The 12,111-nt window shown below is 31.7% G+C and overlaps 1 protein-coding gene across 1 annotated transcript; it reads left to right on the top strand.

The window, feature by feature from the left end:
- The first annotated feature begins 19 nt into the window (after nt 1-19).
- On the top strand, nt 20-8,197 carry LOC121116603 (location of vulva defective 1-like). Its single transcript, XM_071888055.1, is given in 16 exon segments — nt 20-161; nt 222-633; nt 1,039-1,268; nt 1,331-1,566; nt 1,752-1,961; nt 2,024-2,174; nt 2,176-2,529; nt 2,531-2,597; nt 2,703-2,938; nt 3,007-3,212; nt 3,272-3,639; nt 4,048-4,346; nt 4,400-4,638; nt 4,699-4,914; nt 4,994-5,303; nt 7,822-8,197. Coding segments are annotated over 16 exon segments (3,936 nt in total). The 5' UTR covers nt 20-98; the 3' UTR covers nt 8,161-8,197.
- Nucleotides 8,198-12,111: the final 3,914 nt, after the last annotated feature.

Here is a 12,111-nt window from a genome sequence, read left to right on the forward strand (position 1 = left end):
TAATGTTGTATAGAACCTTTATAGACAACTTAAACGATGAAATTCACCTAACCAATGAAACAAGTTTTCAAGTTGAAAACTTTTGTCATGTACAAAGAATGAATGGATCATGCAAAGAGCCCGTGGGTGTCATTGCCTCTATAATGAGTGATAACATATATGTAAGTGAACGACTAATAACAGAACAATGTATTTGATGAATAATTGTAATTTTTTGAAAGGGTTATTACGATAATTCACACTTGGTCTCAGAGGATGCTGCCATATTGGATTTAACTTTAAAAGATACGAAAACCATGGAGAAAATTATTGTAAGCAATGTTATAACTGCAGATTTGAATGAGACATACGGTGGGATAAATCTAAAACTTTCTCGAGCAACAAATGAGTTTACAGATGATTTAAAGATAGTGGATGCAATTGAGAGATCAAAGGGACATCGAATACCCTATATGCATCATGAGTTTACGTTTACCAAGACTAACGCTTCTATGACAATTGAATTTATACTGCTGAACGTTTCAGCAATCCACGATCTTCCTAACATGGTGATGCTCTTGAGTTATGAACGAATACCCACTTTTAGTAATTTTGAATATGCAACCATGGTAGAGAATTTAGAGGAAATTGAAGGTAATGTCTAAGCTTTTTTTTGGTTTTTTTGGGGATACAAATATTTTCGTATCGGTTCCCGTACCAAAATAGGTATCGATATTTTTTCAGCTAAAAATCCAAAACAAATGTGTCTTAAAGGGCAAATCCCATGAACTAACGAGAACGTTAGCATCATTTTTGTTAAGGGTCAAAGGCTAGGCTCCGAATTTGAGTGAATAATTTTGTTTGAGGGGTTACACCATATGCAGGACAATTTCTTAAAGCACCGGTTCCAATACCCATTCAGTATAGTACCATTTAAATGTGTCAATACATCACTAAAGTACTAGTACATCGAACAACACTAGTCCACATATATACATTTTGACATGAATATATATATATATATTAATTAATACAACTTTGTCTTATTTTGTTGCACAGAATACCACTTTTTCTGGTATTTGAGGAATGAAAAGATACGTAATCTTGACGGCCGATGGTTTTTAACAATTGCACAATTATCTAAACCTTTATCAACAACACAGTTAAGTAGTGGCTCTATCGATAAGGAATTGTTCATTCCCATATCATCTAATTACAAAATACGACCTTACACATCTGGATGTTATTTTTTCGACGAAAAGCGAAGTGATTGGTTTAATGACATGAATGTAAGATATACTTTATAATATAGTTAATGAGATAATGTGTTCATCTATTTTATTAATCAAAGGTCAGTAGGACGGATCATAAATCACTTAATTGTCGATCAACGCATTTAACTGCATTTGCAGGTGGATTTTTCATAACTCCCAATACAATTGACTTTGAATACGTGATAGCTCACTCAAGTTTCAATGATAATTTAACAGCTTACTTTACTCTACTCCTCGCTATTATCATTTATATCATAATGATGATATGGGCATATTTTACTGATAGGAAAGAGAAGAAATTAAATTTTTCAAGGTTGGTTTAAAAAAGCCGTTCATAAATTTGGCAAAGGCCATCTCAAATTTACTTTTTAATTTTGAAATCGTCAATACTTTACCGCAAATAATCTGAGAGGCCTGAAGCTGTGATATATGTGTTCATGCATTTAAAAAATCCTTCAAAATGGACACTCAATGTACACTCATATTTATATGTTCTAGAGTATGTCCGGACAATAGAGTAGAAGACAAATATATGTATGAAATTCTAACTCAAACGGGCAGGAGATATCAGTCATCATGCAGCTCTGTAGTAAATATATTCATATCTGGAGATAACGGAGATACAGGACTTCGAGTACTAAGGAGTACAGATGTAGACTCAACACTTAACAAAGGAGACATAAATAGTTTTATCCTAACGACATCAGGGTGCGTATAAAGTCTTTTCTTTACATCTAAAATCGTTAATATGATAATTTTGAATAATTTAGACCTCTTGGAAATATAAATCTCGTAAGAATATGGTTAAACTATGATGGTGAAAGTCATTATGCTTCCTGGTATCTAAGCTCTTTACTTATAAGAGACATTCAAACCAATAAAGAGTTTGAGTTCGTTGTGAATGATTGGTTTGCAGTTGAAAAAAAGCGATGGCAAGATTGATAGACGACTGATTCCGGCAACACTAGAGCAAAAAACAAGCTTTCTGCATTTATTTACTCATTTATTCGAGCAAAACATCAAAAATAATCATTTCTGGTTTTCTGTCTTCATGAAACAACCCTTAACTTCAAGATACACAACCTGTCAGAGAGTGACCACCGTTTTTACATTCTTTTTTCTTTGTATCCTTCTAAATGGCGTATGGTTCAGAAAGTTTGTTATGACAGAACCATCAAAATTTGAAATTAGAATGAGTTTTTTTAAATTGACACCAATAGATTTCGGAATGGGGCTTCTGTCCTGTTTGATTGCTAATCCCTTTGCGTATGCTATAAGTTTTTTTATTCAGGAAATCAAAAGTAAATCGTATTAATGCGACAAGATTCAAACCGGCCATAACCAGTAAATATTATTAAATTTACTTTTTATGTATTAGTAGAAATAATCAATTTATATCGAAAGTTGAGATGTATTTATAAACTTATACCTTCTAATTTTACTTTGTAGAGGGGGAAAGTGATGGATATGTGTTTGAAGATGTGGCAAAGCCTTTTAAGAAAAAATTATGCCTTCCACACTGGTGCTCTATCATTGCTTGGATAATTTCTTTATTAATTATGACTGTTTCTTTCATTATTATTTGGGGATATGCCATTTCATTTGGAAAAGATAAGGTACATCAATGGATGACATCTGTAGTCGTTTCATTGTTGGTGGATCTTCTCTTATTTGAGTCTTTGAAGGTAATATTGAATTGAATTGATTAAAATTAATAATTCATTTTATTTATAATATTGAATTGTACATATAGGTCATAATAATTGCTGTGTTCCGATCCTGTCTTAAAAAGCCAATTGACTTAGATTCAACCGATATTTGTGATAGGGAAATCCTTCCACAAATTTCTACATCTGATGCCTGGAGAAAGCCTGAAGAGAATAACTCATATTTTGAACCTTATAATAAACTAACCCTTGAAAAATTGAAATCTCATCGTGTCAGTGATGTCAACATCATGTGAATACGACCAGAAGTTTATACATGCTTTTTGATTACGGAGATATTTTTATTTTTAGGGCTGTTATCCGCGATATGATTTACTATTTTGTTTTCTTGGCTGTTATAGTAATTATTTCTTATGGTAATATGGATACAAATTCATATTTGTTAAAATGGAATATAGAACAAAGGTTTATTTATGATAACCAATTTGATCAAGTAACAAATACTGTAGAATGGTGGAAATGGGCTCATAGTACAATACTTCCCAAGTTACGAGCCTCCAATTTTTATAATGGCAAGCCTCCTTTTGGTCTGCGTGGGTTTCTTGATGATCAAGTGAATCGAATTATGGGATATGCCACGCTTCGACAAATAAGAGTTAAACCAAACTCATGTCGTGTTAGCCCTATCGTTTCAAACCTTACTCGAAACTGCGCTCCGGGTAAGTTCATGTACAGGGATCCCTTGGTTAATTCGGTTTTGATTAGAGCTATAATTTTTTTTAAGCCTATCTTTTGAAATATACTGCATTTTTTTTAATAGTGATCTCTTTCATAATTTTTACTTTTCTGAAGTAAATTGCATACGGATCGAAGCAATGATTACTAATTAGTTGTCTCGGTACATCATCCCAAGTGTCATTTAGCCATTTTTGATTTATTTGCTGAGTACATGTTGTTTTGAAGAATTGCTTAATCGTATTAATCAAGAAATTCATCTATAGCCATTATCAGTTTTTCATATGTGACGCATTTATTTTTTTTCTTAAGAAAGGTTGCATTATATAAAATGGAAAGTTATCCTATTAAAATGTTTACCTTTTGTGAGTTGTATTTATTTGAATTTTTAGCCGCAAACATATTTTTTGAAGATTCAAGACATTATTGTGATAACTGGGCTGAACGAACGGATCTGACTTTTGATCTCCCATCTTGTCAAAGACCAGAGTTCAGATACGAAAATGCGTCGTCACTTCAGTCACTGTCTTACAATGCCATAATGGATACTTACTCTGGTGGAGGATACGTTGTGCATTTGAAAGGGTCCTCGGCAAAAATAAGTCATACTTTACTTCTACTCCAGGATTTGAATTGGATCAATAATCATACTCGAGCTGTTTTTTTGGAATTTTCTGTTTATAACGCCAATGTACGTAATTACAACTAGTAATATTCTCAAATGTAATCACTTTTTCTCTTAAGTCGAATTTGTTTGGTATTGTGACTATCATCGCAGAATTCTTTCCGGGTGGAGGAATTCGACCCTTCTGGCGAATAGATCCAGTTAAACTCTTTAAACACTATGATTTCGTTGGAATTTTTGAATTGATATGTGAAGGTATATTTGTACTAGTTATTCTGTACTTTACAGCAAAAGAGATGTTCAACATAAAAAAGTTGAAAGGAAACTATTTTAAAGGATATTGGTTTATCGGTGAATGGTAGGGTTTGGTTCCAATTATATGTATGATATTTCTAATAATTTATTATTATGGTCTTAGGGTAGTTATTTTTTCTGCATATGTCGCTATTGGCTTATATATTTACCGATTAATGCTATCTCATGATATTTTGAAAATATTTGGGAGAACATATGGCAATGGATATGTTAAATTTCAACTTCTTGGTTTAGCAGATGAATATTTCATATATTTTATGGGGATTATTGTGTTTGTATGTACTCTGAAGGTCATGAAACTCCTTCAATTTAATCGAAAGTGAGTATTAAAAGCTTTTAAATCCTACCTACTAAATATATTTAATGATTTTGAATTAACTGAATTTATTTTTTAATAGATTTAGCGTCATTACTATGACTTTAAATCGATGTTGGGAGGATTTGAAAGGATTTTTCGTCGTCTTTTTCTTTGCATTCTTTGCTTTTGTTCATTTCTTTTACATTATACTCCATTCTGAAATTTTCGATTTCCACACACTTATCAATGCCTTTGAGACTTGCTTTACCATGCTACTTAATAAATTCAAATTTGGAACACTTAATCAGACATCGATGACAGCTGCCGTCATGTTCTTTGTATTTTCCTTTACGTGCACTTGGGTTCTTATAAATGTGCTTATAACGATCATCATTGAGGGATTTGAGCAGGTAAGATAAGGTCTAGCCCAAAGCTATAAACCAGTTGGCGAAACGAAGACCAGACGATCAATATTCGTTTGAATAAAGTTTTTGTCCTCTAGGGGTGTTAAGTATACTTGAATATTTTTATTCTGTAACTTCCTAGCCAACCTCCATGAATTCACCCTTTTAATTGAACTAACCAGTTGAATTCTGCAAAGAGAAGAAAACCTTGGATAACTTATGACTTATGAATAAAGTGGGGAATTGTGGGAAAAAAAACAACTAAGTATAGTTATTAGAAAAGTGAAAACGGTTGATGTCTGTACTCTTTCTCCTTTTTTCTGCATTATTTAATAAGTTGGGGGCGTGCTATCATCATTTCCCTCTGAAAGACAAAATCTTGCCTTTCTTTGGTTTAAATTGACTTAAAAATGCATAATAGAATAAATATATATGAATTTAAATACAATTATAATATTTTCCCTGCACTAATGTTATTTTAAATGTAAAAGGTTCTCCTCTTTATTGCAGTAATTCATTTTCTCTCTCCAAAATCATATAACAGGCAGATGATATTAACATAGGATTAATTCAAGTGTGCCATATGTCTTGTCCCGTCTTCTCCTTGCCCTCTTACAAACAAATCATGTCTACTTATGAGTAGAGTAAAGTAGTTGGTAATGAAAAAAGAGCGTGAAGAGAAGGCGAGAGCAATACATATGATGTACCTTCATTAAGACCCTTGTTAATATCAGCTCCATTTTATATGTGACATTAAATTATACAGTTTTAGAAGGTACAAAAATGAGTAAAAAGAAATTAATTATTTCTAAAGCTGTATAAAATATATCCTAGAAAGCGGGAGCAGGTTTTTTTAGTAAGCATCGGAACATAATTTAATATTTTCCGAAGCTGTTGGGATTATTATTTAATTCTTGAAGACTCATCATAAAGTAATCACCAGTGGCCGTGCTTAAGAAAGATGAAGAGTAACAATGTTATAAGTCTAAGTCTTTGTTGGGCTGAGCTCCTCTCCTCTGAAACAATCTTCAAATTGTCAGGATTGCCACTCTAATTTTCTGTTTCTTTTATTTTAATATATCGGGGGGACATATATTTAGCATCACTGTATATGTATGTACTACAATAAATATAGTGTGAATCTAAAATTGTTTCAATTACTTTGCTCTTTTAAATCTCCTTCCTTGCCTCACTAAATACACACATTGCTTTTTTCCCCAATATAAAATAAAACACGGGAAATTATTCATGTTATAAAACATAATTAACTTTATTATCAGAATGTAGGTATCTGTTTTTAGATGAAAATAGGCTATAAATGTTTAGTTACGCTCAAAAAAGTCTGCTACACCCGTTTGATCGGTCAAATTGGGATACCTGACTTTTTCTTTGAATGAAATTTTTAAGAGTATTTTTCAATTACAAATTAATACTACCTAGGTGAAATGAATAGCTGAGACATCGAAATACGAAACAATACCAAAGTTCGCCCAATTTCTTGGGAATATCCTCCAAATACAAAAAATATACTTATTAGACCCCACTCTACCTATTGTGTAATTAAGTGTGTGGTTGCTCAAGGAAAACGGAGAGTAACACTAACGATTCGGAAGGTAGTTATTTTCTATATTGATTAGCAAGATATGTATGTTCGTATACGTCTAATAACTACGGGCAATGGTGGGCTGCTAGTAAAAAATATGGTAAATTTGAGAGACAGCATATCTGCAGACATGGATCACTATAAACTATTAGGGCTACAATAAATTGATTTCAGTGTTCCTTGGACCAGGAATAATGATAAATGGGGTATATCTTTTAGCTCCTTCGTTTTTTTGTTTTTTGCAGCTGGCAAACTGAGGATAAAATTGTATTTTCCTTGTTATTGCCATTATTATTTAATTCCTAAGAAATGAACTTCCGTTTCGACTACATGCAATATATTATTGATGTATACAAAACCGGATTGCACATATGACTCAATGTGCACATGAGCTCAAAAGATGGAGAGCAACAGCTGAGGATTTGTTGAAAAGTTATAATTAGAAATTATATTTGTACTCAGAGTAGAATTGAGGGTCGACATCGGAGTAATTATACACAATGTCACCCTCCTCCCTCATCACAGCTACTTCTAGCTGATCTAATTAAACGTCATGACAGCTAAGCTGATCTCCTCCAAAACATTCTTTAAATTGTCGGTATTGCAATGTTGATTTCCGGGTTGTTTTTTTTAACATTCCCCAAAATCCTTCTGTTAAGCATCACTGACCATGAATCTAATAAGACAAACAGATGTGTTTCGCCACTTGTTGTTTTATAGCTTTATTCTAACAAATGTACATATACAGGGAAATAATCACCAGGGGGAACTGTTCCCCCAATAATTTTTTCAATCGTAGTATTTATTACTCTATTATGTTAATGGTGAGCCATCCCTAGATTTTCAGATTTTATTAGTGTAAAATTATAATTTTTCTTGTCCATAAGGATAACCTAATTTTTAATGTCTATCATATATTAGGTCAAGTCTGATATTGTGGTAATGAAGAATGATTTGGAAATATTGGAATTCCTAAATTATCGTACGGCTGTCTTATCTGGAAAAAAGGATAGAATTGTACATGAAATAATGAGGCCTAAAGATAGTATTAAAACAGAGCCAGAGGTGGATTATACTAAGGACGAAGATGGAAATGAAGAGGATCCCTTATATTTATTATCAGACAAAGTGGATGAATTTGTGAGGTTTGTAGACAACGTTTATTTTGAAGGTTCCTTAAATGTTCCGTCTCATGAAATTCACCTTGTTGATACAGAGCCTTATTTGGAAAAATCTCGATCTAAAATATATATAAGTTAAAAGTTTGTCAACAAATTTGGTATCTGGAATAAATGTATCTAGCAAATATTTTTTTTGTTTTGTTTTACTCATTTTTTATACAAAATGTGAAAGATGTAGGGTCAACAAATAAGGTGTCATTCCAAAAAGAAAAAAGTTTTTGGAGGTTATGAAAATTACGTTTTTACAATTACATCAAGTGATAACGGGTTACATGTTAAAGCAATGATGATAAAACAAAATTTATACCTAAATCTCACCAAATTTTAGGGGGGAATTTTTTCCCCTCAGCCTCAAAGTTTTACTTCGCCAGATATAGATTTTTGTTTTTTATTCTTGCGTATAACTTTCGAAAATGGGAGAGACGTGGCTCAATAGTCAATGCACTTGGATAAATTATTCTCATAAACTCAACATGGGTAGGTTCGATTCACTGTCGCTCCTAGAAAAGGAAATATACATTATGTACTCATATATGGACTTAAAAAGACCATTCCTAGGTCAAGTGTAGTAATATTAAATCTATCATCTCTACTTATACTCAATCAGTGTAACTCCATCTGATCAATTATAGGAACAGGGATTTTCAACCTCATTCATGAAGAAACCCGTAACCAAATCCATTAGAATTTTGTGCTTCCACTATAAAATATTCAGTACCGGTGTTAATGAGAACTTACCCAAGGCCTCACAGCTTTAACATAACCCGACTCCTGACTTAAATTTTGTTTTCAAATTTTTAATATTTTGTGTAAAAGATAAATTTGTCAAAAAGTGAAAGGAAGTTCTCAAATTGTTTAATATTTAACAACGGATGAAACAAAACAAAAATTGTGAAAAAGTGAAATGAGGGTTATCTATTTTGTTTTTGACAAAAAAAATATACTATTTAGGAAAAAAAGTCATCCAAGCAAAATATTATGTAAAAGTTTACACTTTTTGTTTGATAGTTCCGCAGAAAAATACTATCAACGACCCTGAAATGTATACAGATTTTGTCCTTATCTTAAGCCATGCGTATTAGTAAAACAAGCATTGACGCATAAACAAAGCGACCTGATGAATCTTCGTGCAAGTTAAATATTTGTAGTATTAAAAAATATCTGTCTTCAATGAATTAGAAACATATTCAAAATCCATGGCTCATTTAAAGTAAAAATTTTTTAAACAAAAATAATCGGACATGAGGAAACAAACACAACAACCATCGCCACGAGATGGAAGAAAGAACCTGAGTCCAGTAAACAACACTCATATTGGTCTTATTTTTTTCAAATTATTTTAACAAAATAATGTTTTGAAGTTTTTCATTTAATATATCAATTAATTATTGATATATTGTGAAGAAATAGTTAGGAAAAAACCTGTCTTAGGATTATATGGAGGAAAAACATGGATCATTAATCTATGTACATACATAGGTACGATAGGAAAAGTGAAATTTTTGTCTGCATACATAGATGAAATAGTTATAATGCATACTTTAATTTATGAATGTATGCATATTGCATACACTATATTCAGCATACTTGTTTTTTTGCAGTGAATCAAATTTCTAATTTGGTAAAGGTATTAAAGGATTTAAATTATTCTTATTGAAAAAATACTAACAAATTGTAGGTTTTGATTGTTTCCTCGAAAAGAGATCATGGCCAAACAAGTTATGGCCCTCATACAGGCCCGACTTTAATCCCTTGAACTTCACTTTTTGGCTGCACATCGAGTATAAGGCCGGGATACTTCGTTACCCAAACATCACATCCTTGAATGCTTATGTTGAGGAAACTTTGGAAGGCAATGTAGTCTTCAGGTGGAGTCTAAAACCTGCAAACTCGTAGAAGATAGTCTCTTTGCTCGAGATGAAAGACTTGTTGCACCAATTCGACTTCGAAACGTATGTATTTAGACTGTGTAATAAGCAGATTGTGAGGTCGTGTTAGAATTTTTTAATGTTTTGGCTTGGAAAGAGTGCAATAATTCAGGGCCCACAACAATATATTTTTTATTTTGTCGTCAACGAAATTATATGTTCAATATAGATCAGCGTGATGCAGTTGCACCTGAAATTATAAATCCTGTTTAAAATCAGCAGACCCTAATTTTGGTACTACAACTATGTAGGTAAGTAGAACACAATCACAAAATTTTAGCAACCGTTTACCTCTTGCACAATTGCAATTTGAAACACATATGAAGCAAAACTTTTTTGTTTTGTGTTATTTTAAACAAAATTTATTTAAAAAAAATGAAGTTCCCACAGATTCCAAAAGATACTGTAGATGACTTCGATTTATCATGGTTTGTTGGCAAAGATCCCTGGTCTTTTTTGGATATCATAAGGCTAAATAAAAGCTTCTTGCAGAAACCAGTTGAAAAATAGGAATCAAATCCTGGTTTTTGTATGAGCAAAGAGAAAATCGAAGGCTTGTCTGTTGTTAACAATGGATCAGAAAGAGGGGTAAAGATAGTGCAAGACTTTTTGGGTAAAGCTAGAAAAGAGGAAAACTTACAGAACATCCATCAGGTTCTTGTTAACAATTGATATTCGTTTCCAAATCAAAGAAACAGAAGCAAGAAAAAAGTAGTTGATATTTAAAAATGGACGAATGATCTATTTATATGTGTAAAGTAGTTCATAATTTAATTATAAATTTATATTACTATATGAAAAGGATAATTAGTAAAAAAGAATATCCTTTTTTGTGTATTTTTACATACAGCCTGTTTATCAGGGGGTATCAAATGAATAAAAAAGGGATATACGTCATTCCTCTTTTTTCGAAAGTTACATATTGATAAAAGGAATTCTTGAAAATAAATGAGAAATTTTCTAAGACCCTTCCCCCCCAACACACAGAGAGGGCTTTGCTTGAATGCTTGCGTATGAAGCAAAACTTTTTTTGTATAAAGAAAATTAAAAATAAGTATTTATAAGGATTATTATTCATATCAAAATATTAAAAATATATTACATATTTTTTTTAGTTAATTAATTACCCTGGTTTCTAGAGAAAAATATTGGTTTCTCCCTTTTCTTTCAACCAATTGTTTTACATTGATTACGCGTGCAAAAATAGATTTTTAACGGAAATAATAGTTTCTTTTTTTTATATTCTTGTTGATAATTTACTCATAGACTAATAATTTTCAAGAATATATAAACTTTTTAAGAACACAATTATTTATCACAATAAATTCATAGAACAGTATTTATACTACATATTGATTTTTCATTTTATTCAAATGCATATTTTCTAACTTTGGAATCGCTATCAGCCAAACCAGTTATTAATATATTTTCATGATGTGCAAAAAAAACTAATACTTCTAAGAACTTTTTGGACAATTGGAACGAGATACTTGTATATATCTTTCAATAAGGTTATTGCATATTGAAAATACCTTCACTACATGTTGGATTGAATTTTATTTTAAAACACATCGGAGCATATAAGTTTAAAATCAATTTTACAATTATCAAAAATTTTTCTTACTCTCTGTCTTTCTCGTCCTATTTTTTGTCCATCAAGGGTGTTCTTCAGAGTAAACAAATTTATGTCTTCCAGCAAAGAATTTTAAATTGCTGCCACTGAATCGGTCTGCCATTGTAGCAACATTTGTTTGTTCTGATGTTCTAAAAATGTTTGTTTTTTCTTCATAATTCCTATCATTGCTCTCATCCTCAGCATTAAAGGAGAATGTTGTGTCACTATTATCTGTTTGGTTGCAGTCCTGTGAATAAGTTCTATTTTTCTTATTAATGTAGGCTTGCCACTCATTCAAGGGAATCTTTTTAGGGGCAGCAACACTTTCCCCTATGAATGTTTTTCTCATAGCATTGGCAAAAATATATATTAAACAGCTTATCACATTCTTCTAGGCACTTTCTCTGGTAGAACCATCCTTTGAAAATCGACTGACAGTAGAATCAAGACATCTTATTTTTCTAGTCACAATACATTTTTTTATTGT

This window comes from Lepeophtheirus salmonis, chromosome 4 (assembly GCF_016086655.4).
Source record: "Lepeophtheirus salmonis chromosome 4, UVic_Lsal_1.4, whole genome shotgun sequence".
Taxonomy (NCBI): Eukaryota; Metazoa; Arthropoda; class Copepoda; order Siphonostomatoida; family Caligidae; genus Lepeophtheirus; species Lepeophtheirus salmonis.